Here is a 25568-nt window from a genome sequence, read left to right as displayed (position 1 = left end):
CTATTTCATCTATTTATGAATGAGTGAATGCATGAATGAATGATACTGAGGACAGAACCCAACGCTAAGCTACATTCCCAACTCTTTAAATTTTTGAGCCAGGGTCTTGCTAAATTGCCCAAGTTGGCTTCAAAATTTAGATCCTCCTGCCTAAATTAGCTGAGGCCACCCAACCTATCCACTGGCTTTTAAACAGGGAGATTCTGGTAAAAACTTGGTTTTAAATAAACTAAAGACATTCAATAGCAACAAAGAGAAATATCAGTTTATACACATACTTCATATTAGAAGACTTGAAGACAAAATGAGTGGAAACAGCATGTTGTGGTGAGACTGTGTACCTCACTTAGCAATCTACCAGTAGTAACATATAAATCATCAAAACACAAATTTCCAAAACTGAGGTAGAAAAAATTTATGACTCTTGAGAATTAGTGCTAATTATATACAGTAGTTGTTTATTGAATAGCGTATCTTTTTTAATTACACATATAGCTTCCAAATCCTTAATATCAATAAAACACACACCCCTCCACAAAATAATGAGCCAAATACAAAATAAACATTTTAATTAGGTATTTTATTTTTACTTTTCAATTTTGTTCTTTTGGTGGTATTGTGGATTAAACCCAAGATCCTGGCACTGAGTTACATCTCTAGCCCTTCCCCGCTTTTACTTCAAAACAAGGTTTCACTAAATTGCCCAGGCTTATCCTCCTGTCTCAGCTTCCCAGAGTGCTGGGATTACAGGCATGTGCCACCACTCTGCTAAAAACGTACATATTTTAAAAAGGATCACATGAATCCAGTCATATCTACAGAAGGTATCACATACCTTAACCACACTGAGGAAAAGTCCCAGGAAGTTCCTTTCTGACAAAATACAAAACACTTAAATCTTAAATTACCACAATATTACATTTTAAATAATTTTTAACAACTTAATGACAGTAGCATCCTCAAAGCAAGATTAAACATGTCTCAGGAAGTAGCATTCACATCGACTGTAAATCTGAATTGTTAGGAATACTTTCATAAAATTTTGAATGCTTTAGTACTACTATTAAAGATCCCTGAACTGTCTTAATTCTAGACCTGCAGAAGGGTTATTTTTTAAAACATACTTTAGCAAAGATGCTTCTATAGTTCTGAAAAAGAGAGCTCAAATGAAACAAATTTAAATACAAAATAAAACTCTCAACTGGGCATAGTGGCTTATGTCTGTAATCCTAGCACCGAGGAGGCTGAAGCAGGAAGATCCTAGAGTTCACAAGGCCAGCCTCAAAAGTCTGGTGAGATCTTGTCTCAAACCCCGCCCTGTTCTAAATTGCTATTGTTTGTGTGTTTGGGAATTTAGCCCTTTAGGGCTGGCTTTTTAACAAGCTTTATAAAAATCCAGTCTTGCTGGATGTGGTGGTGGACACCTCTAATCATAGCACTCAAGAGGCTGAGGCAGGAGGATCACCATGAATTTGAGGTCAGTCTGGGCTACCGAAGTGAATTTAAGGCCAGCCTGCATAGTGAGACCCTCATACTTAGTGAGACACTACCCTCCAAAAAAGAAAAAAAAAAAAAAAAAATGCAGTCTTACCTGCATAATCTTGGTACAGGAGACCAAGTCTATCAGGCTACAAGAGCACCAGTGGTTAAGAATTTCTTCAACTATGACAAAAACTGCTCAGAGAAACTGTTTTGTTTTGATTTCAAATATATACATGTATGTATTGTAGCTGTGTCAATTTATAATCCTGAAGAAATTATAACTGTCACGTTGTACTTTAGGGATTAGTCTATAGGCCCAAGGTGAATCAGAAATAATCCCTTTTACTCCATCATAATCATGGTAGTTTCGCTCGTGGCCTCACCGGCTTTAAGACTCCCCAGTAGGGAAAGACAATCTTATACTACCTAGGGGCACAAAAATAGTCCCGAGTTCCTCCTCCTCCTCTATTTGATTCAAGGATCAAGCACAAAAAATACACGTACATTCTTCCTCGGTCCTGCTGTCTAGGGCACTGATAAAGAGCAGAGATTATTTCCCTACAGAAGCTCTGCAGTCCACTCAGGAAGGTTAACAAAACGGGGGAGGGGGATACCAGAATCACGGTGCCTCCACATCTCAGCCCCGCCCCACCTGCATAAAGTGGGGGTGGCGGGAGTATGAGGGTGGCAGAAAGGACAGAAAAGACCGAGACCTCTAGCTGCCAGGTACTCCATTATTCGTTCCATCGGGTTCCACCTAAGTCAGGGGCCCTGACCCTATTTTCTGCCGCGCTTCCCAGTCCCCCTCCCAGCCACCAGCACAAACACACGGTCTCCACCGCGGGAGTCCCGGGTGAGGGGAAATCATCGTGGGCCTTTTCCTGCCCAACCAAGGACTGGGGCGGGGGGAGCGGGTCTCCCCGAGTGCTGGGCGGACCCGACTTGCACCCCAGGGACCTCTGAAGTGACCACCCGGGGCGATGACAAATCGGAGGGAGGGGTATCTAAGCAGCCGTTATTCTTTTTTCCTCTTCGCTAGGAAAGCGCGCGAGAGGGAGGGGCCGGAACAACGGACGCGTTACCTAACGGTCCTGCCCGCCGGTCAGGCTCCGCAGGCCAACGCCGCGCGCGCCGAGGAGGGGCCGACACAGGCACTTTCGCCCCGAGGGCTCGGGGCAGCGGCAGGAGCGCCCGAGGGGATGGGAAGCGGGGGGTGGGGACTACAGTGAGCGACGTCGCCATGTTAGCGCCTTCTTTCTCCGTATCCCTGCGGTCTCCAGTCCAGCGGCCCTCTCTCCATACCTACTCACCTGTCCAGGTCACTAATTCATGATTCACTCGGTCACCCGGACGCCCCGAGCACAGCTGTGTTTACAAACTACCCCTGGAGGAAAAGGCTGAACCGCACTTTAAAGGCCACGGGCTCCCACAGGCTTCCGTCCTCTCGCGAGATCGGACTGACAACCCTTCTCCCCGCCCACTCCCGGCATCCCCCTTTCTCCGCGCGCCCCTCCCTTCCACACACGCCTCTCCTCGCCTTCCTTCAGTGGGAGCGCCTCCCGGTCAGGTGATTCCGTGAGGTTTAAAGAAGAGGGCGGGTCTTCAGAAGGGCGGGGCTTAGGGGGTGGGCACTAAAGAATACTCGAGGGCTGGTGATCGGGTAAAAAGCCTGAAGGGCGGGAAGCGGTGCTGGAGGGGAGCGAGCCGGAGCCAAAGGGGCGTTGACTCTGTCGCCAGGGAGCTGCGGGAAGCTGGGATTTGCAGCCCGGTGGAGGCCTGGCCTGGTGCCAGGGCGCGGAGCAGGTGGAGGGCGTGAGAGGGAGTTGGCAGGGAGGGGATGAAAGGTGAGTTCTGAGGAAGCTGCAAAAAGCTGCAGTGAAAGCAGGGAGCCTCCTTCGAGCCCAGCTCCAGGAGTAGGATGCTTCCGTTGCTGTCACTTCCCGGCGCTCACACCCTCCCTCCTGCTACCCTGAAGCCCGAGAGGGGCGCTTTTGCTAAGCTAGGGTTTGGGCAAGGTGGGGTTCCGCGGTGTTACCCTATACGGACGCGCGCAAACACAGACGACCCTACCCACCTCGAGGAAAAGCAAGACAAATCATCTCTGAGTAGAAACAAAAGACTTTACTCTGATTGCATTCTGTTTTACTAAGCTAAAACTGGAAATGATTTTTCTTTTTTCCCCCAACACCAAATACAGTGTATATTAGCTTGATAATGTTCTAAGGAATTTACCCAGAGCAAACACAGTATATTCAGTATAGCACCGCAGCTGAAAACAGTGCCATGTCTTGTTTCTATGAGAAAATCCTCTGTACTGTTCTACCTTATCAATTTTTCTTATAAATATAACAATTTCAGTAGAGTGCATTTCAGGCCTTTAAAATTTTAATAACTCCTATTAACACCAAATTGAAATATGGGATAGAAATGGAACTCTTCCCACATTATCCTGCTTAGGTTGTTTGCAGTGCAAAAGAAAAAAGTCTGCTAAGTTTGAAAGTAGCATTTTTAAAACGTGGGGAAGGGCAGGGTGCAAGAAGAAAGATCATTTGGTTAACGTAATATGAGAATAGATGTAGCTCTGCATGTAACACAAGTACCCTTGTAAAAAGACAAAAGACTGCTGAAAATATTTCTCGATATTTTATGGCTCTGTACAATTCAAAGATTCCCCTGTTAACTGTGAGGATTTAGATGTTCAATAAATTGGCTTAAGATGAAAAATATAATTAATGGCCTTGGGAAAATTTGCATTAATTATTCAAAAAAGCTGGGTATTGTGGCCCACATCTCTAATCCCAGTACTCACCAGGAGACTGAGGCAGGAGGATCTCCGGGAGTTTGAAGCCAGCTTGAGCTACCTAGTGAGTTTAAAGGACAGCTGGAGGTACACAGTGAAACACTGTCTCAAAAAACCAACTAAATAAACAAAAGCCAAGGTTTTTTTTGAGTGCCTTTGTTTTTCCATTTGTTAAATGGTGATTTCTAGTCTATAATAAAATTAAGAATCAAGATTATTCACATAAAACACAACTTTTCAAAGTGAAATTGAAATTGTTGGAAGATTGTGGGGAATGGTATTTGATAGTTAATGAACCTGAAATTCAATAATGCTTTCTGGCATGAAAGTGAAATTGTAATGGCATTGGACCTTTTAATAGGTTTTTGGCCAGTATACATGTATGTGAGCCAACTCAATCTTCTTTTAAAACCAATTTTAATTACTCGAGAACTCTGAGAGAAGCCAAATTATTAACACTGTTTAGTTCCTAAATTAAAATGGAAGTACCAGCCTATAACTAACACTGCAGTAGTGTTAGTGTAGTGTAGCACTAATTATATCAACAAAACCTCAGCTACTTAGACTACTGATGGTGAAAATGGTGACAAACAAAAACATGTGACTGATAGAATACAAATTGTTAGGTCCAGAAAACATTCAGTAAAATTATGTCTCTCTTTCCATCGAGCAAAATATATATTGTGAGAAAAAGAACAGTAAATGTTAATGCATTTCAAAAGAACTTTGAGTCAATTAGAGCAGATTTTAAAAAACAATTACTTTTTCTTTCTTGTGTCCCTTGACTAACTACTGCTCTTTCCAGTAATATTCTTACCTTGGACACCACCTCTGAGATCAGTTTGTCAACTCAATGCTCTGTCTGTACTCATAAAACATCAATATTCATTGAATATGAATATTCCAGGCACTGCTCCTGGCTCTAAGGCTACAACTGTAAATAAGATAGAGTCCCTTAAGGAGGCTCCTATGGGGGGCCAGGGTATAATAAATATATAACTATGGTAATTTCTATAGAATTAAGTACAGTGGTGGAAACACACTTGTGACAACCTGGACTATTACAAGCTTGGTCTTTTTACACAATGTCAGAGAATGGGACATTTCTCTGAGCTTTCCTTTAGATATAAGGTTTGGGAGACTAATACTGAGTTGTCTGGTAACCAATTAACCACTACAGCTATTTGAGTAAGCAAACCTTGGGACTCAACTGTAAGAGTCCCAACATTCCCTTGGGAAGCTCCATGGGCATAACGTTTAAAAGCAACTACTGGCAATAACTATGGGTCCTGTCAGGAGTCTCTGCCTGAGATCATTTATAGGGTGCTAGCTCATGCTAACAGAAGGAACTACCAAAAGCCCTTGGATTTGTGAGTCCTGGCTGATCTTAAGTCAATTCTTCCCTTCAATATTTGAGCACCCTTGACAAAAAATATTTAACTTACTAAACATCTCAGAGGAGACATTACTTACTTCACTCAGGAGGAAAAAAAAGGTGGGCCAATTTTTTGAGATCATAAACAGATTTTTTTTTTTGAGACAGGGTCTTACCAAGTAGTTCAGATAAACCTTGAACTCACTATATAGCCCAGGCTGGTCTCGAACTCATGGCGATCCTCCTGTCTCAGTCTCCCAAGTGCTGGGATTACAGGTGTGTACTACCATGTCAGATCATAAACAGATTGATGGTTGAAAGAAAGTGACATAGGGAGAGAGGGTTATCCTCAGTTTACAAAATAGACAATTGTATAGAGTTATAAGTGAAATGTCACATATATTAGAATCAGTGTTTTCACTGGCAGCTTAGACCAGTGGTTCTCAAACTTTTTGAACTTGGGACCCTGGACTCCGTAACAACACATTAACATATTTTTAAAAAATCTGATTTTCCAAAACAAAAAAAGTAGAATAGCATTGTTTTTAATTTTGTATGTTGCTATGCCATGCTTAATAGAATTAAACTGTGTTCTTGTATCTACTTCTACATATGATCGATTTTGAAGCCCATAAGGAAAACCTAATATGACAGCTATGTATATAGAAAAGGTGGCCTTGTAAACCCTTTGAAAGGGGAGGCCACCAGAAGTCAGAACACTCTTTCAGAATCACTGGGATAGCAGTACATGCCAGTTTGGGGGTGGGAAGAAAAAGAATATCTCCCAGTGAATAGGGGCAGTATTTTTAAAGACAGAGTATGAATTGTGGCATCCTGGGAATTATAGTATTCTAGTACAATGCTTCTCAAAGTTTAATATGTACACAAATCCCCTAAGATCCCTGCACCTAAAATGCAAATTTTGATCCAGCAGATACTGAGTGGGCTCCAGAACCTGCATTTCCAGACAGCTGCCAGGTGGTGTCAGTCTGCTCACCGACTAGCAATCCGTGACCCAGACCTCACTGACTAGCAATGTCACTGATCCAGACCTCACTGACTAGTATAATCTCTAGTTCATTATGAAATATGTCCACTTCTGTGAACATGTTTCTGTGTGTGTGTGTGTGTGTGTGTGTGTGTGTGTGTATGTATGTAAGGGGAAGGGAGGGACTGGAATGAGTAAAAGAAGAGAGGAATATAAACTCATATTACCTACTTTTAAAAGTGCATGAAATCAATGCACTGAAAAAAAATCCCTTTCTATGATAAGTTTTGGCTATTATAATAATCTCTACATCAAAGCAAGTTAAGGCATAATGTTGGTAGAGACAAAATCCAACTGCCATATTTGTTGAGACAGAAGAGACTGGTATTAAATCTAAAAATAATAATAAATTTTGTCTTTAATAATGTAATGAATTGGGCTGGTAGCTGATGGATCATGTATTTGGCCCTTATGTTCATGATTTTATCAGTAGAATAATACCATGACATTACTAAGTTGATATGGTATAGAGAATTGAATTTCTTTGTAATTTCATATATAGAAATCATGTAATATGGCATTTTAGATAGCACCATAATAATACAAATTTTCCTTTGCCAAACACCTAACACCCAAACCAAATTATATTGGCAAAACTTAATCTAACAGAACTTAAAACTTTCAGCAAAAGCATGAGTATAGTTTATTTGGTTCTAAAATGGTGTTTCACATTTGCCTGGTCTTTCTTTATAGCTACAATAACATTTCTACCCATCTTAGGTCACTTAGCAACTTACCACAAAATTTGATCAATCCTTGAACCCACCTTATTTCCAGGACCTTTAACTTTGAAGTTCTTTACATTTCTGATGTGTTTTTTAGCTCTTACTGAAATAGATCATCAACCTAACTAAGGTCTTTGGGCCCTTGAGACCTCTCTTCTATTCCAATTTGTCATCTTTGTGTCTTCACTTGTTCCTTACTGTTTGGGGTTCATAGGTTATCCTGTTGAGCAATATGCTTGTTTGCTTTCTGCTTACAGCCCTCTTGACCTCATCATTTCTTTCTGTCAGTGCCCAGCCCTGATAATGCTTCCTTGTTCTTTTTTATCAGTTTGGGCTAACAAGCTTCCCAACACTGCTGAAGTCACAAAATTAGGTTAATGAGATTCACTATGAATTTGTTATCTACCTTGAATCAGGTCCTTATTGCTGCTGTGCACTTTTTATTTACATCTACTCTACACTGAGTACTATAGCATTTTTCTTTCCAGTTACTCAAGCCCACTTGTAAGATTATACCTCTTGTATTTAAAGTTATATATGAGCAACATTTATCACTCAAATAAATTTCCCATGTCATCCTTAACATAGTCACACTACATATGAAAGCATGGGCTTTGGAATCTAGGAAGATTTAAATATAGATCCTGACTTTGCCTAACTGATTTGGGGAATTAACTCCTCTGAGCTTATTTTTCTTTGCATCTTGAAAATGAATTCCAACTTTGCAGGGTTGTCATGAGGGCTAAAAGACAGTATCTTCTAGCTAGGGAAGAGCATCTTCTCTCCTGACTTGTTTTAGAGCTCAATCTAGTCTTTAAAAGTACTTACTGCCTCCATCCTAGATGAGGCCTCTTTCTCTCAGCAAAACGACTAGAGTTGCCATTGATCATTTTGGCTCCAGGCCTTCTTATACACTGGTCTCAAATCAACTTTTGTAAAACATAGTTCTAAACTTTCAATGGCTGTCTGTGGTCATATGAATAAAATCCAGTCTTGTATCTGCCAGAATACAGAATTTGACCCCAGTCTACCTTTCAGTCTTATCTCACACTATTTCCCTCCTACACCCAGGGCAAATCTCCTCACATACCAAAACTTGGCTGGTTTTTCTTTTCTCATGCTATTCACTAGCTAAGATAGCCTCTTCTGGCCTATCCTCACATTTTAACAGCTCATCAAGTTTATATTTGCTATTGTAGACAAACAGCACTTTTTCATGTGTACCTTTCACTGGAAATTATTTTGGATCCCTCTGAACATCTTAGTACTTAACTGCCATCCCTGTAGAATTCACCATTTCACTTTGCATTTGTTACATATGTGTTTGTTCCTCAATGACATTTCCCTTTAGCTCAAAGACAGACTTCATATTCAAATCTCTCTTTTGAGTTGAATCCCAAAGACATCAAAAATACACTCCTGCATTAAGGAAACAACATATTACCACATAAGAATCATGCCTGAAAAACCAAAATGCTTTATTAAGGAACAATATTTTCAGCAAATATGCTCAAATCTCTGCCTTATTCTATGGTGCTCTTACCCATTGGAGTTCTAAAATAAACCAACTATTATTATCAACAGGGAAAATTCTTCATTTTGTTTTTGAGTGGTGTGAAAGTAACATCTCTATCAGTCTTGTGTTCAGAAACAAAGTAGTAAAAAGCACTTACTACTAACATTTGTTTGCAAAGCTCATAAACTAAGGGAGGTGGTACCTGATATAAAAAATGGTACATATCTGCTGCCACAGCAGATGTATTCCAATGGTGTACTCTGTATGTCAGAAATCTAATAAATAGCAAAATAGTAAGTAAAAAGATATACTCCAGGATGTTGAGCCTTTTATGCAGTATTTCCTTCCCAGCCTAGATAGAATTTTTTTGCTCTGTAACCTGAGGACTATGTAACACAGTTCAGGTATTTTTTCAGGCTCAGAGGATCCCTTAGCTGCAGCATCTCTTGCAAGAAACCTATTCCAGAATAAATGTTTCAAGCTTTTTCAACCACCAAACCAGCAGCAAGAACAGGTCATCACCAAGACTGATTTTATTTAAAATGCACTTGTAACACAGGACTAATCTAAGTATTTCCCTATGATTTTAAAATCTGTTAAGATTTTACCATGTACTTTGTTACATAGTATTTTTAACTGTAGTAAAATACATGTAAAATTTGCTATTTTGAAGTGTACAATTCAGTAATAGTATATTTACAGTGTTGTGCAACCATTACTACTATTTAGTTTCATAACTTTTTGTTCACCTCAGAATGAAATTCCACACCCATAAAGAAGTCCCTCCCCATACTCTCTAGTAACTGCTTATTGGCTTGAATGGAATCATGCATATGTGGCCTTCTATCGGGTTTTTTGCACTTAGCACTTTTTGAAGGTTCATTCATGCTTTGCACGTATTAGTACTTCTTTCTTATGGCTGAATAATGTATGAACATACCACATTTTGTTTACCCATTTATGTTAATGGACATCTAGTTTCCACATTTAGTTATTTTGAACAGTGCTACTATGAACATTTGTCTCGTTTTTGTCTGAATTACTTTCAATTCCTCTGGGTATGTATCCAAGATGGAATTGCTGGGTTACACAATAATTTTTACTTTGCTGAGCTCAAATACTGGGTACTACTACTGAAGAAATAGTTTGGACTCGAGGAATTTTATATTTGATATAGGCTACATGATTAAGCAGTTGTAGTTCTAGCTCTACCTCTTTTGGATCTCATTTCATTCTCTAGAAGGTAGCAAATGTAAGTAGTGATTTTCAAACAATTATGTACAAAAATTATCTGAGAAGACTTTAAAAATTCAAATTGCTAAATCTCATGGCTGAAGAGTCTAGTTCAATAGGCATGGAGATTGGGGATTTATATTTTATTTATTTTTTTGGTCTTTTTGAGACAGGATCTCAACTATGTAGTTCAAGCTGCTCTTGAACTCACTTCTTAGCCCAGGCTGACCTCGAACTCCCAGTGATCCTCCTGCCACAGCTTCCTGAGTGCTGGAACTACAGGTGTACACTACCACGGCCTGCAGAGATTTGTATTTTAAATAATCACCCTAGATGATTCTCATGAAGGTCTTCTGAGACTTTTCATACTTGAGAAATTCTTGTATCTGACTACTCTTTCTCAGCTGAAATCAAATTAGGCAAAGAGCACTAAAGTAGTATAATGCAGCTTTTCTAATTGTCTTAACCTTCAAATAAACCTTGAAATTCAGATGGCAAAAATATGATGGCACGGTTTATCTGCCTGGGTAAAAAGGCAGTCTACAGTAGCACCACTTTCTTCCTTTTCAGAAAATTTTGACCACGCAGCAACATGGAATATTAGAAGCAAATACTGTCGAATGAACTGTCATTCCTAAGACTCCCACTATACACCTTAGCAGCAGTGATAAGCACTAGCAACTTGTGGCTTTTAAAAATGTAGCCAATCTCAGTTCACTTTTTGATGACTTATTTAAATAAGAAACTAGCTGCTAGTCAGACACATGGTGATTCACTATAGACACACAATTGCTTAATGTGAGACTTACTGAAAAACAAAAATCACATTCCCAGTTTAAGGCTTCATGTCTTAAAAACTGATACATTTATTTTTTGACTGAGATGTGTATGCCTGGCCAAGTCAACTTGGATGTTTCTGTTTCCAAGTATCCGAATTCATTCAACTCTTAAAAACACAAAACCATCTTAAGCAATTACCTTCGTTTAATTAATCTTATTTCACATGATCTTGATGAACTATTATTTCTCTTTTATGTTAATAAACAAAAGCTCTGTAAATTACGATGTGCAGGAACGCTATATAAAAGAATTCCCATATAAATTACATTAGACTCTTGCATCACTGGGGCAACTGCTACAGCTTTCTCTGAATTGGACAGTATTTGCCTGAACACATCTTCTTTGTGGTGATCTAAATTTAGGTAAGTACAAATCACAGCAAAAATTAAAGTTTTCATCTTTAATGAAATGACTTTGGAAATAATATACATTTCCATGACGCCAACACTACAGTTTTCAGAGTCACAGTAAGATACACAGAATTATATCCGTAATTACTATGAGTGCCAACATTTCAAGCAGTAATTTCTGTTACATGGCAAACAAGATCAAGAAAGCAACCATCAAACAAAAGAGACCCATAGCTTCAGACAAGGCAAATCCCAGGATAGCATATGAGAACAGCTGCTGCTTCAGCGAAGGGTTTCTAAAAGAGATACAACATATGACTGTTACTTTGAAATATTAATTTGAACATTTTTGGTAAATGTTAAAGAATCAAATTGCTTGTGAATCAAATTATTTGCAAACTGGAAAGTCTACAGGAAGAGTACTTCCCTAGATCTCTTTTGCTTCCTTCTGCTATTCACATTCCTTCCTTCCCAATCCTAATTATACAGTATTAAAATAGGGAGATGTTCCTATGTATCAATTTTATTTTATTTTATTTTGTCTTTTTGAGACAGGGTCTCACTATGCAGTTCAGGCTGACCTTGAGCTCACTTTGTGGCCCAGGCTGGCCTGGAACTCACAACCATCCTCCTGCCTCAGCCTCCCGAATGCTGGGATTACAGGCGTGCGCCACCACGCCCGGCTTCCTATGTATCAATTTTAATGGATCTTGACATTTTTCTGATCGCTCTGATTAAGTGAGATAATATATACAAAGCCCTGAAAATATAACACGATACATAGTAGGCACTCAACACAAAATATCTTTTGTCATTTCACTAGTTTTCTAAGTTTCCAACTATTATAAGCATAATTTTCAACTACTTCTTTAACTTACTCAGGGATAGAAATGATTACCTGGCATAACCAATGATAAGGCTGCCAAAGACTGTTCCAATACCAGCACCAGAACCAGCCACTCCTACTGTTGCAGCACCTGCACCAATAAATTTGGCAGCAGTATCAATGTCTCTGCTGATTGCACTGGTCTGAAACTCCCTTCGGATAAGCTGACACACACCATTCTGGGCCCCATTAAATACTGTAGAGCCCTAGAGAACAGGAAATAAAGGCAAAGGTTAAATCAGTAATCACAGCTATTTTAAATATTGTACTGTCAAGATGATAACTACTACTTTATTGTGGCCAAGTGTGAGTGGGTAGCTTATGGCACAATAGAAAAATCAAGAGCTTAGAATAATTCTGATCTCACGGAATACAGGTAATTTCTATTGCTAAAAGGTAAGAAACAGCATATATGAATATGCTTTTCAATAGGGTAGTTTTCTTGGTTACTAGCTATTATAATCTTAAATACATGCAATTCAAAACTGTATTATAGTATAATATAGTAATAAACTATATATTATAAATACATGCAACTCAAAACTTAAAAATAAACACTGACTACAATGTTCATTGGCCTACTCAAGAGGCCAAGTTTTAGATACCGAAGTTCCTCTCACTGGGTCATCCTCTACATAGTTTTTGGATGAAAGAGCGGAAAAGGACTGCCCTCAAACCATTCATTAATGAAGTTTCCCCTCTCTCCTAATATAAGCAAAACTACAAGACTTACTTGGTAGTATTATCTAATTTGTACAATTCTTCTCTTACCTCTCCAGTCCTAGCCTCTGGCCGAGATAACACTGATGCAGAAATTGGTCTGTATGCTACTCTGGATCCAGCTCGGATCTGTTAATGAAAAAAACCAATTCCAAGTCTTAAAAACACAGCCAAGACTTCCATGACCTTTGTTAAACCAAGAGTTTTTAAAAAGTAAGCAACAAAAATAAAAGAGACTTGTCTATAATAAATCATCCTGGCTACTTGTTTATTTTCAATATATGAAACAATTTTAGTAAGGTTTCATGCTAATAAAATCGCAAAACATGCTACATAATCTATTTGTAGGACTTTGAACAAAACTTGTAAAAGCAATTCATTAAAAGAGTAAACATCACTAGTGACATTTCGTTTATTGTAATACCACAATTCAGTGAACACCACATTCTTTGGTAGGTTATGTGCACCAACAAGTGCATTAGTAGTGTTACTATAAACACTGTCATTTAAAATGGCCCAGCAGTTAATATGAGCTCTCATTATCCCAAAGGTTATTCCTATATGCACATTAATTATAAAATGTAAAAAAAGCATTTGTCTGTATTAGCTTAAGAACAATCAGTGAAACAGTCTCTTGACAAGGACATATTGCACTCTGGCTTCTCTGCCCTTGAGTGTCCACTACACTAAGGTCACAGAAAAATCCCTCCCTTCAGAATCAAGACTTGATTCTCTAAGACCAATCCTCCAGATTTAGACTTAACCGAAAGCCTCCAAAACGGTTATGGAAATAATATTCTAGAGGCAGGAAGAAGGGCTTTGGGCTTCCCTGCCACCTTCCTCCGCCCACGCATGGTGAGGCAAAATCCCTCCCTCTGCAGCAGCGAATTTGACCTAGGGAGGCTTTGGAGAGCGCTGCTGCGGAGAACTAGGCCTCAGAGACCCTCCCCGCCCTCCAAGCTTGGCGTCGACCCCAGCCGCACAGACCCTGCGGAAGCGGGAACGCAGGAAACGCGGGGCACGGAGGACGTGACCTACACCGCACAGGCCTGACAGCTAGGCCTTGGCGGCTCTCCTTCGCCCTCGTGGAGGAAGGGCAGGTCTGAGATGCCCCAAATTGGAAAGAAAAGGGCATCGGGTTAAGGAGCGAGGGGAGAGCTGTTCCCAAGAGGGGTGTGTGCCCCGCCCGCGGGTTGCCCCATTCAACAACGTGGACGCTGCAGGCCAAGAGGCGCGGCCCTCGGTCCGCGGCCCAGCGGGGCTACGCACCAGAGCGGGGGCGTAGGCGAGCTTGGCGCAGGCGAACATTTTACTCTCCGGAGGGCGCGGCAGCAGGACGTGGGTGACAGGCGACGTGGGCTCCTCTCCCGCTTCCTCTCTGTAGAGGCAAAGAGGCTTAAGGTCAAGCGTCCTCCAGGGGCCTGTCCTTCCCACCCAGGCCCCGAGGGCTCCCGTGCACGCGGTCAGCTCGGGCTGCGTGCCCAAGGAGGCGCCAGTGGAATGAATGGGACTCTTCTGGGCGCTGCTCCGCCCGGGCCGGCCCGGCTCCCGCGCCCTCCACTTACCTTTCCGCGAGGCGGCGGCGGCAGTGGCGGCGGCAGAGGTCGAAGGAGTGGAGCTGGGCGCGCAGGCGCAGTCCGGCTCTTATTTGCGCCGCAGCACCCGGATGGAGAAGGCGGGGTGGCGGATGTACTGGGGGAAGCCGCTCAAGGTCACTTTGTAACAACTTTATTGGTAACTGCGGGGTGGGACAACTATGGCTACTCCGGAAGGGCTGGCGGGCAGGGGCGAGAAAGAGATAAAATCGAGGACGACGCCTGGCAGAGAGGACGGAACGGGTGTTTCGTCGTTGCTCTGAGGGGCCGGAGATAGTGGGCCTTTTTCTTTACGTTTACACTCGGAGATTTGGCCGTTTACCGGTTGCTACTGCTCCCTTGCTGATCATTTTCCTGTGAAAAAAGAGTTGGAGGGGAAGGGCCTCATTTACTACTTGACAAGAAATTAGGATCCCCAACAACGTGAAGATACTTTTTTGAAGGAACCTAAAAGTGGTTTCAATCTTTGAGCTGAAAGAGGACCTGATCTAGAACTGAGAAAGGATGAGCGAACGAGTAGACAAGGGCTTTGTGACTTTGGGTCGGGGTTGCCTTTGGATAAAGTGATGGTAGTTAACTTTTCTTTCACCGCTATGATTGGAAGAATTAAGGAATTAAAATATATTTTATGAAAAATTTAGAATTAAAAAGGCCTATTTTTAAAAACTCAACTGTAACATCTGATTGTGGTAACATTGGACAAACCATTTTCTTCAGATAAATCCAGAAATGTCTCAGGAAAAAATTGGCTCTTCTTGATCTTATTGTCTTGTTATAGATCCTTGAATTAACATCAATTTAATAAACATTAATTTAGTTCTAACATTAAGTAATAAACATTAATTTAGTACGTAGTTCTAAGTATTTGGAAGTGGTAGAAGTCAACACAAAAGATTAACTACGCAGGGGCTGGGATGTAGCTCAGAGGTGAGCACTTGTATAGCATGCATGAGGTCCTGAGTTTGATTCCCTGCACCACAAAAACAAAAATCAACAGACAAAACCAGACATGAATGATATCCAGCTACAGAGATGGCTGGGCACTGAACTCTGCCTAGAGCTTTAGCATGAAACAACATCAACCCAAAAGATCGTCTTTTTACTACTTAGCGTAAAACAGCAATATGTCCTAGCACCAACCCCAGGGAGAAGCCTTTAGAACTAAAACCTGGAAAATGAGTTAAGACTAGCTGGTCGTGGTGGCACAAGCCTGTTACCCAGCTAATCAGGAGGCTGAAACATGAAGATCTCAAGTTTGAGGCCAGCTATAGCAACTCAGAGTCTCAAAAAAAAAAAAAAAAAAAACCAAAATTTAAAAGAGCTGGATGTAGGTCAATAGTAGAGTACCCAAATTCAATCTTTAGTAAGGAACGAAAGAGAAGGAGAGGAAGGGGGAAGGGGAGAGGCGAGAAGGAGGAGAAGGAGAAGAAAAGAATTGACGGGCAGATGGTTTAAAATAACACTGTGGCTAATATTTTACTCAATCTTCAGCCCATAAGATAGAGGTGACTCACACGTACAATTCAAGAGATTTTAGTATAGTTTCTCAAGTGTTCAGTTCTAACCTGAAGTACATGGTATTCCAAACTGAAGTACACACTGTCCTATGGTGTCTACCATAGACACTACCTGTATATATAGAATAAATGATAGGGTCCCAAAATTTCAACAATAGATCCTCTAGGGGAAAAGTTATTCTAAGTGGATTTATGTGCAGAGTGATGTTACTATTTCTTCAGCACAAAATCAATAGCGATAACTATTGAGAAGGCAGGAGAGACGCCAGATTACATGGACTTGATGCTTATGGCAGGGAGAAACGCAGGGTTCTAAAGTCCAGATGATCTGTTGTGTTGAGGACCCTGACCATGGCCTACCTCCCTTCATGGTGCCTAAAACAGGGAAGCAGAGGAGGACATGGGGGAGATAAACCGAGAGCCCTCTGCACATGCGCAGTTTATTTTCTTAAGATTTAGTTATCATTTCCCTACAAAGAGGCACACAATAGTGATTTAAACAATCAGTTCCAGGAAAACATTGTATTAGAAAATGTAGAGGACAAGCAGGACCCTGGGGAAGGTGAGAAGACTTTCCAGAGTGATGCCGGCCCATTAGGGGCGTGTTTTATCAGGCAGGACAGGCAGCCAGGAAAAAGCCAAACCCAGAGGGAGTCAGGATGACCAGTGAAGGACAAGATAAGGTAAAGCCTGGGACCGAGGGTTAACAAAAAGCCAGACCCCAGGATATAGACACGATGGCCAGGGTTAGGGCCCCAGTGGCGTGATGAATAGGGTCCCATGTTAAACTAGTGGGATCCTCCTGTGATAAAAACAAGGTGATAGGTAACCAGTACCACCACGCCTCCATTCATAGCCCTTAAAGAGTGCCTTTGTTTTACTTGTGCTGAGTGAAGCAGGAGACTGCGTGGGATCTCCGACAGAACCGACAAGAAACAGAGAAATAGGCCAAAGAGCAGTTTATTGTTGGTGTCCCTTGAGTGACTAGTGTCCATCTGAGAGCCCAGAACAAAGCCTTTTCTCCTTTTATATTGCTTTTATCATATGGGGCAATTTCTCGTTGGAAATCAGTATAAAGCAAAGCTATAGAAGCAAAAGCAATGGTTAAAAGGAAATGAACAGTGATCCATGGGGCAGGAACTTCAGACAAGCTCTTCCAAGTCTGCTATGCTCCACTAACATTTACCTCACAGCTGAACCCGTACATGACCAGGATCAAAACCATCAATTCTTCAGGGAGCCCAGCTACTCAATTTCTCAAAGCAGCTTAGCTGTACAGTTAACCCATAGTTGTCCAGCTTCACCTCCAGGAGGTGGTATCTTTTCTCAGATAATTTTAGAAAAGTTATAACTAATAGTGCTTGCAAAAGTTGCAAAAGTGTGCTTGCTACATACCCTGAGTTCCTACAGGCTCACTTCTAAGTCAAACTTTCCTGCTTGTGACCTCATAGACTGGCCTCAGCGTGGCCTAGAGTAGTGTGAAATTTAATCATTTTGTATATAAAAACCCCTAGACAAAGGTCCTCTCTTGGTATTGCTTTCGCTGTATAATAAATGGTTTTGCTCTTTTCTCTTGTGACTCTGCCTTGTAATTCTCTGGGTTGAGAGGAGAACCGAACAGCCTGATGGTAACAGTGCTATTTCAGACAGATCAATCTGGACTTTTCTTGGTTTTGCACTGCACGACTTCCATTATAGAAGGAAGGGAATGGGTCTTATAGTGACACTGCCTCATGTTGACAGTGACTATTTGTACCGAAGAAGTTTGAAGGAAAAAGGCACCTCCTCAGAGGACTAAAGTGAGACCATCAAAATGAACAGGGCTGGGGGCTAGGGATTTAGCTTAGCGGCACAGCGCCTGCCTGGCAAGCGCAAAGTCCTGAGTTCGATTCCCAGTACCGGAAAAAAAAAAACAAACCAAACTGAACAGGGCTAACCAGGTGTGGTGGCACATGCCTGTAAATCCTAGCACTCAGGAGGCTGAGGCAGGATGATTGCTGTGAGTAAGAGGCCAGTGTGGACTACACTGTGAGTTCAAGTCCAGGCTGAACTACCAAGTGAGACATTGTCTCAAAAAACAAAAACAAATGAACAAACAAAAAAGATGAACAGGGCCTCTCTGAGAAGAACCTAATTCTCTTTGTGCTTTTTCATGAAGTGTGAGGACAGTTTTGAGACATAATTTGGCAGTATCTGATAAACCTGGGTGATAGATCATGGGAAAGCAAGGAATAGGGTAAAAAAGACAAATATGATAGATTTTTTCCAAATATATAGTTTTTATTTGTCACTTTCTTATTACTGGGACAAAATACCTAACAATTTAAAGGAGGAGTGGTTTATTTTGGCTTCTAGTTTCAGTGGGTTCAGTCCATGTTGAAAAGTTCCAAGGCAGAAATGGTATGACAGAATAGCATGGCTATGAAAGTGAGGAAGCAGAGAAGGGAGGAGCAGGGGACCAAAATGCACCCTTCCTGATCACATCCCCAGTGACCCAATCCTCTGACCAGGCCACCACCTCTGAATATGAGACTTTAGGAGACATATTTTGCCTAAACCATAACATAGCTCCAACAACCTGTCCTGGTACATGAGATTTTTTTTTCTGCAACGTGATTCTCTGCCACTCACTTCATTAATAAGTAAAGTCTGTCTTTTTTCAAAAATTTAGGCTGCTTATGTGACTTGCTTTGAGCATAAGAATTCATTATAAGTGACAACTATTTCAGGCCTAGGCCTCAAGGTTTTTATCTTTCATTCTCTTCTTTGTGGAAGTCAGTCACCATATCAAAATGCGTGGATTCAATTGCTAAATGATCAGGAGCCACATCAACAGAAAAAGAAAAAAAAAAAAGACTGCATGAAAGAGAACTGAAGCATCCAAAGAGTGAGGCTATCTTGGATTCTCCAGGTCTAGTCAAAAGTTCCTAGCCAGCTGGGCGTGGTGGCGCATGCCTGTAATTCCAGCACTTGGGAGGCTGAGGCAGGAGGATGGTTGCAAGTTCAAGACCAGCCTGGGCTACAAAGGGAGCTCAAGGCCAGCCTGAACTGCATAGGGAGACCCTGTCTCAAAAAAGAGAAAGAGAGAGAAAAAGAAGGAGTTCCTAGCCAATGTCAAGGGAACAGAACCCAGCCAGTCCCCTATGATCTTTACCCAAATCTCTCATTCACAGAGTAAAGGGCAATGACAAGGTTATTGTTCAGTGCTATTTACATTGATTTACATCTCTCTTTTCTTTTTTATTCAATAATATATATGGTAGGGACCAACCAGGGACAGAAACCATACTTATAATTGGAACAGGAAAAACAATATAAAAATTTGCCAAGGGAAGGAGATGGCCAGGCCACTGGGTTTAGGTGTTGGAGGCCTCAGAGCAGGAAGGCCCAGGCTGGAAGCCCTGATCTCTAAGGTCCGTCCAGTCAGAAGACAACAGTCTGGGAAAGTGGAAAAAGACGAGAGTAGTGCTGAACTTGGCAGTGCAAGGAGTCCTGAGGTCCAGAGTCAGGCAGTTCCCAGCTTTAGGGCAGCAGTGGACTCTTAGCCCTTTGGAAAAACTACTGAGCATGGAGAAGGACCTTGTAAAATATTCCATATCCTCTTCCTACCAAAACTCTTGTCTTTACAAAACTGAAGAAGACTGCTGCTGCTTGCCCTCCTAATCCTGCCGTTCAGCTGAACAAGACTCCCGTCCACCTCCATGAAAATTGCCTGTGGTCTGCACAGAAAAATGACCACAGCACTCATGGAGACAGACTGGGGCACCCTGGTCAGTGCCCAGGCCTCTCTAAACGGCCTCTGACCCAAGCAGAGCACGAACCCCTCCATGGGTGCTGAAGTTGCCTGCCAGTCCACCTGCCAAGGAGAAGGACCAAGCCATGGACTTCTGAAAGCAGCACAGCTTCTTGCAAAGACTCCTTTTGTACAGAGTATTTTATAGATTATAACTTTAAAAACATTTTATTTATATTATATATCTAGTATATCTTTGTATTGAAATGCTTGCCTTCTTCAATAACCCATAGCTCTATGAGGGCAAGAACTCCCTCATTTGTAAAAGGCACTGAATAATTTTTGAGTGGATTATTTTATCAAAGAGGAATTAGAATTATAGAAAATGTACTTCATAAAATACAATTTTAATTGACTTCATTTTAATGTTATACAAAAATTTACGTTTGGAAAAAAGAATTACAAGCCGTCTTCTAAGAAGCAGTCCTTTGGTTTTGTTACAGAGGAAGTTGAAGATTATATTCAGAATATCAAACATGGAATATTTCACAACATCAAGCTGGGAAAAAGGGAGTAAGAAATAATGGCAGAAAGGTCCATGGCATTTGCCCAGTGGATCATTGAGAGAATTCTCCAAAGAAGACCTGATATTTATTGAACAATTATGTGCCAGAGTTCTAACAGTGATTCATCTCATTTGATACTCCCAACAGACTTACTGGATTGACACTGTGGTTATTATTCTGGAGTTGAACAAAATAAACCTGAGTTAAATTTTTAAAAAATATACTGTATTTTTAGGGCTCATGCTTGGTATCATACATTCCACTACTTTTGACAAATGTAAAATGATGTGTCCACCATTAAACTGTTATACAGAATAGTTTTACTACCTTAAAAGTCTTCTATTAAATGTCTGTTCATCCCTCTTCCTTTCTTAACTCCTGTGAACTACTGATCCTTTTAGTGTCTCCATAGTTTTCCCTTTTCCATAATGTCACGTTGTTGGAATCGTATGGTATTTAGCCATTTCAAGTTTGCTTCCTTTGCTTAGCAATGTCCATTTTCCATCGGGAAAAAGTCATGTCTTTTCATGACTCAATAGATCATTTCTTGTTATTAATGAATAATATGCCATTTATAGGTTACCAGATTTTATTTATCCATTTGCCTACTGAAGGACACCTTGGGTGCTTCTAAGTTTTGACAATTGTGAATATTACTGGTTAACAATTCTTGTAGGTTGTTGATAGTCAAGGTATGAAAACCATCTACTTGTCCATGGAAGGATGAAGGGATAAGGGAAATATCTTGTGCCTATATACAATAAAATATTTCTCAACTTTAAAAATGTAGGAATCCCACCATCAGTAACATGATCGATAAACCTAGGGGTCATTATGCTAAGGCACAGAGAGGCAGTACCACATGATCTCACCTATATGGGAATCCAAATGAATCAAATCATAGAAAATAGGGAGCAGGAGAGGGGGTCACTGCAGACTGGCAAGTGAAGGAAATGAGGGGATATTGGTCAAATTGTAAAGTTTTTCAGTTTTTGGATGAATTATATCTGAAGACAAATTATACAGCATAGAGACTATAATTATTAATAATGCACTATACGCTTGAAATTTGCTAAGACCATAGATTAGAGTTCAGATCACTAATTTAAAAACCTCAGTAATCCTATGAGGTTATGGACTTGCAAATTAGCTTAATTATGGTAATGACTTCACAATGTATATGGATGTCAAAATGTCACATTGCACTTGATAAAAATATACAGGTTATATTGCCAGTCACACTTCAATAAAGTTGGACTTAAAAACTCTAGAAGAATAATTCACCTATTTCTTGTGTAAACAACCTTATTACATTGATAGTTCTTTCAATCTTAGTATTTCTGGCAGAAATTAACACTGCTGCACACCTTTAAGAAAAGGGTTTTCTTCTAATATAGTAATAACATCAGAAGATTAGAAATATCTGCTCCATCGTACAGATATTTTCAGCCCACAGGAGGAAGAGAAAATTATGCTAAACAAATGGACCAAAATGATGATTTTTTGAGCTTATAAAGAAGTGCCCTAATAAAATTGCCATTTGTATAAATGTATGTATATATGTGAATATATGAATAAATAAAATTGTATAGTAAAATGCCCCCCCAAATTGTCAACCAGTGGGAGGTGTACAGTGATCTCCAAGAGGTACAGTAGTAGTGCTGTAGGCACAGCTACTGCCCGTGGTTGAGGGAGAGTGAGCAGTGAGGAAGAAACTTGGACATCCACAGGAGAGGGTGTGGCTGCCACAGTAAAGTGTACCCCACATGTGGTGAAGAGACTTGCTGGAGCCCTGGGCCACAACTGAATCCTGAGGCTGTGAGGCAAACACTCCCGGGCCTTTTCTGCAAACAAATCCACTGCTCCATTCACCCCCTACAAAAACAGTATGCAGAAGACAAGGCAGCTGTTCCCTCCTACAATCCTCACAGTGTCTCCTCATTACGCTCTATTGGCAAAATTTAACTTTTTGCTAGGTGTCAAAGCAGAAATACCTCCATTGTCCAGCTCCAGAATAACAAAGCAAAACAACAAGGCTGGATTTGTACCTGAAAAGCCCTGAAATAGTAACTAGCACTGATAGTAAGATTCTCAAGGACAGGAATTACATCTAATTCATATTTAGGTCTTCCATAGCACCTAGTAGAGAGTTAAATGTACTCACCAATAAATATTTGTTCAATAATAAATAAAAAGCATGTAGAAGGTAATTAACAATAATTTTAAGCTTCTTTTTAAATTAAGATTTGAGTCTTTGGGGACAAATTAGAGTAAACTTTGGAATTTCTTTTTCTCTCTGGTATTGAAAATATAAACATAGAGAACCAAAAGAGTACTATATTTTTATATTTGTGGTGACGAATTTGTTCAAAATATCTGGAACTTGCTTCCTATGTATCTATGGAGGATTTTATATTTCAACTCTCATTTACCTAAATAATTCATGTGAGAAAGAAAACCATTAAAATCCTTTATTCATTCCATGATAAAACAATATTGATGGGAATGAGACACAACTTGACAGCAGAGATAGTCCCAAGACTGGGTTGTTCAGTATGCAATATTTGGCCGCAGTTGTCCTCTTCTTTTTTTTTTTTTTTCAGTGCCTTTGATCTACTGCCAGACAACTTACTCTTTCTGAAGGCCTCTCGCATTTTATATCATCTCCTGACTACCTAAGGCTCTCCATAGAAGCACCTACTGGAGTCATCACTCTCTGAGCCATGTCCAGCTTCTCAATTCTTACCAAAGTAAAATCTTAACCTTCCAGTGTTTGCTTCAGCAGCACATGCTCCAAAATTTTGGTGTTGCATGGTCCCTGTGCAAGAGTGACACACATACTCATCAGGTTTTCCATATTATTATAGGATGCTGCCAAACTATACAAATATATTTCCTACATTTAAAAAATTAAAAGTTCATAAGAATTAAGTAACCTAGCAGGGGAGGAATAGCTTAGAGGAAACAAGAATAGAAGCAAGAGTTTTTAAATATAGTTTGCTTTGTAGGTTTGAATTTGAAACTGTGCAAGCCATTTACAAGTTAATGTTAAAAATCCCTAAAAATTGAAAATAAATGGAACAAGTGAGTTTAACTGTACATAGTTGGCAGCATAACAACACAGGGTAAAGACAAAAGGGATTTGAAGCCAACTTCTTGCTTACTCTGCTACCTGAACACTGGGCTCCTTGCTGTTTCTCAAAAGCTCCAGCCACACTGCAGCTCAAAGAACTGTATTTTTTGTCCCTTCCACTTGGAACACCTTTCCCCCATATCCACTGGGCTCACACTTTCATTTCATTCAGGTGTGTGTCAAATGTCACCTCTTAAGGACAGGACTCCCTAGGTCCTTTATCTATCTTTCTCTTTCTTCATATCTCCTACTGCTACCTGGAATTGTTTTATTGCTTATTTGTTTGGTTCTTGCATTAGACTATTTAGTCCGTGAGGACAAGGATTTTGTATTATTTACTGTATTGCTATTATTCACATAGTATAGAACATGCTTGGCTTGTTAATAGTCACTCAATAAATTTGTGAGAAATGAGGTTGAAGAAGGAAAAATTACTTTTTGTTTAATATCTCTGTGTTATTTGATACATTACAGTAAACACGAAGTGTTTAAAAATTTTAAAAAACTAGTATATTTGAAATGTTTTAATAATTCAAAATAATTGATAAAATTTATAGTATTATTCCCTCTGTGGTGCTCACATTCATTATACCAAAAAGAAGCATCACCATACGTTCAATTTCAGTTCTTGGTTATGTATTTGGTATACCTTATGCAATATCCATACCCAATATTCTTCAGATTTTATTTAAACCCTTTATGTCACTAGGCTATCCCTGCTTGTAAGCATTGTGTGTGTATCTTTGCGTGTGCATATATTTACCATTCTGCATATTACGTGGCTTCTTTTTTTTCTGAGACAGGATCTCATTATGTAGGCCAGGCTGGCCTTGAACTCACTAGGTAGTCCAGGTGGCCTTGTACTTGCAGTGATCCTCCTGCCTCAGCCTCTCGTTGCTGAGATTACAGTTGTGAGCCACTACACCTGGCTATTGGGGCTTCTTGTATATAGGAAGATGTTTGAAATTTTTAGTTTTTTTTTTTAAAGAAAGTCAGTAGTTAGTATAAGTTCTCATTTTCCTTCAAGAAATTAAGTTCATCTATATTTATTGGACCTAGATATTCAACTTCTGATTAAGTGATAAAAAATTTCACAGCACTGACAAAATATTTGGGAAAGATTTTACTATAAAATTTTTCTGGTACTAGTCCCAGTGGTCATATTCCTTTAAGGGTCCTATTCCTGGTTCTAGGGCTATGTGATATATAACGCTGTTAAATCAATTAGGGAGCTCTACAGTTACCATATTGTGTAAGTGCACCATGCTGAGTAATACTTCGTTTTGAATCTAGTTTTGGATCATCATGGCTCTGTGGAGGAATAACGTTGTTACATAACACTAATCATACTTTTCTTAGCATCTTTTTCCACTAATATTTTTAATTAATTATTCCATTATATCAATAGCATCACACTTTTTCTTACACATCTCACCTTTCCAAGAATTTCTGATCTATGGACTTTGATAACTAGGTTAGTTTCCTATGGGATTTCCCCCAAGCCAGGTAAAAGTCATGATTTAAAGTAATGATGGTGTAACAATTTTAAGGCAAGTATGGTTTTCTGAAGCAAAGCTTCAAGGAGACACCTTCTACAAAATAAGAGTCCATAAGAGGAAGTATCAAGATTCATCTATGGGTTAAATTAGGGTGTTGTTGAAATTGCCTTTCTTCATTTGAAACAGAGGATAGTATAAGCAAAGATGCAAGTTTTAATGTAAAAACATATTTGAATTTGAAGTAGAAGACATGGTCAAATGAATACTTATGGTCAACAACTACAGGTGAAGGGTTTAATTTAGAGGGTCTTATTCCTTCTTGAGATGAGAACATTCCAATTTGCAAAGCCACACACAAGAAAAAGCACTTGTTTTATTTTATTTTATTTATTTATTTATTTATTTATTTTTGTTTTTTTCCGGTACTGGGAATCAAACTCATGGCCTTGTGCTTGGCAGGCAGGCACTGTGCCACTGAGCTAAATCCCCAGCCCCAAAGCACTCGTTTTATCTGGCATATTTTTGCTCAGTCTTATATAATCTTAAATGA

General features: G+C 40.1%; 1 protein-coding gene across 1 annotated transcript; it reads right to left on the bottom strand.

The window, feature by feature from the left end:
• Positions 1-11404: 11404 nt before the first annotated feature.
• On the bottom strand, positions 11405-14652 carry Atp5g3 (ATP synthase, H+ transporting, mitochondrial Fo complex, subunit C3 (subunit 9)). The gene is made up of 5 exons (XM_005393170.1): positions 14541-14652; positions 14245-14353; positions 13027-13104; positions 12268-12461; positions 11405-11665 (listed from the first exon to the last, which is right to left on the bottom strand). Exons 2-5 carry the CDS (start codon positions 14281-14283, stop codon positions 11551-11553), a joined length of 426 nt encoding a protein of 141 aa, XP_005393227.1. The 5' UTR covers positions 14284-14353; positions 14541-14652; the 3' UTR covers positions 11405-11550.
• Positions 14653-25568: the final 10916 nt, after the last annotated feature.

The sequence above is a fragment of the Chinchilla lanigera genome, unplaced genomic scaffold (genome assembly GCF_000276665.1).
Source record: "Chinchilla lanigera isolate Chin_1 unplaced genomic scaffold, ChiLan1.0 scaffold00048, whole genome shotgun sequence".
Classification (NCBI taxonomy): domain Eukaryota; kingdom Metazoa; phylum Chordata; class Mammalia; order Rodentia; family Chinchillidae; genus Chinchilla; species Chinchilla lanigera.
This window is presented reverse-complemented; position numbering and strand designations above follow the sequence as displayed.

Excerpts from the sequence above, each read along its gene's own strand:
- Atp5g3 (XM_005393170.1), bottom strand. The coding sequence starts at position 14,283 with ATGTTCGCCTGCGCCAAGCTCGCCTACGCCCCCGCTCTG. Across the intron at positions 12,462-13,026 it reads CAGAGGCTAGGACTGGAGAG|GGCTCTACAGTATTTAATGG; the intron begins GTAAGAGAAGAA and ends CCTGTTCTCTAG. Across the intron at positions 11,666-12,267 it reads CTTATCATTGGTTATGCCAG|AAACCCTTCGCTGAAGCAGC; the intron begins GTAATCATTTCT and ends TATCTCTTTTAG.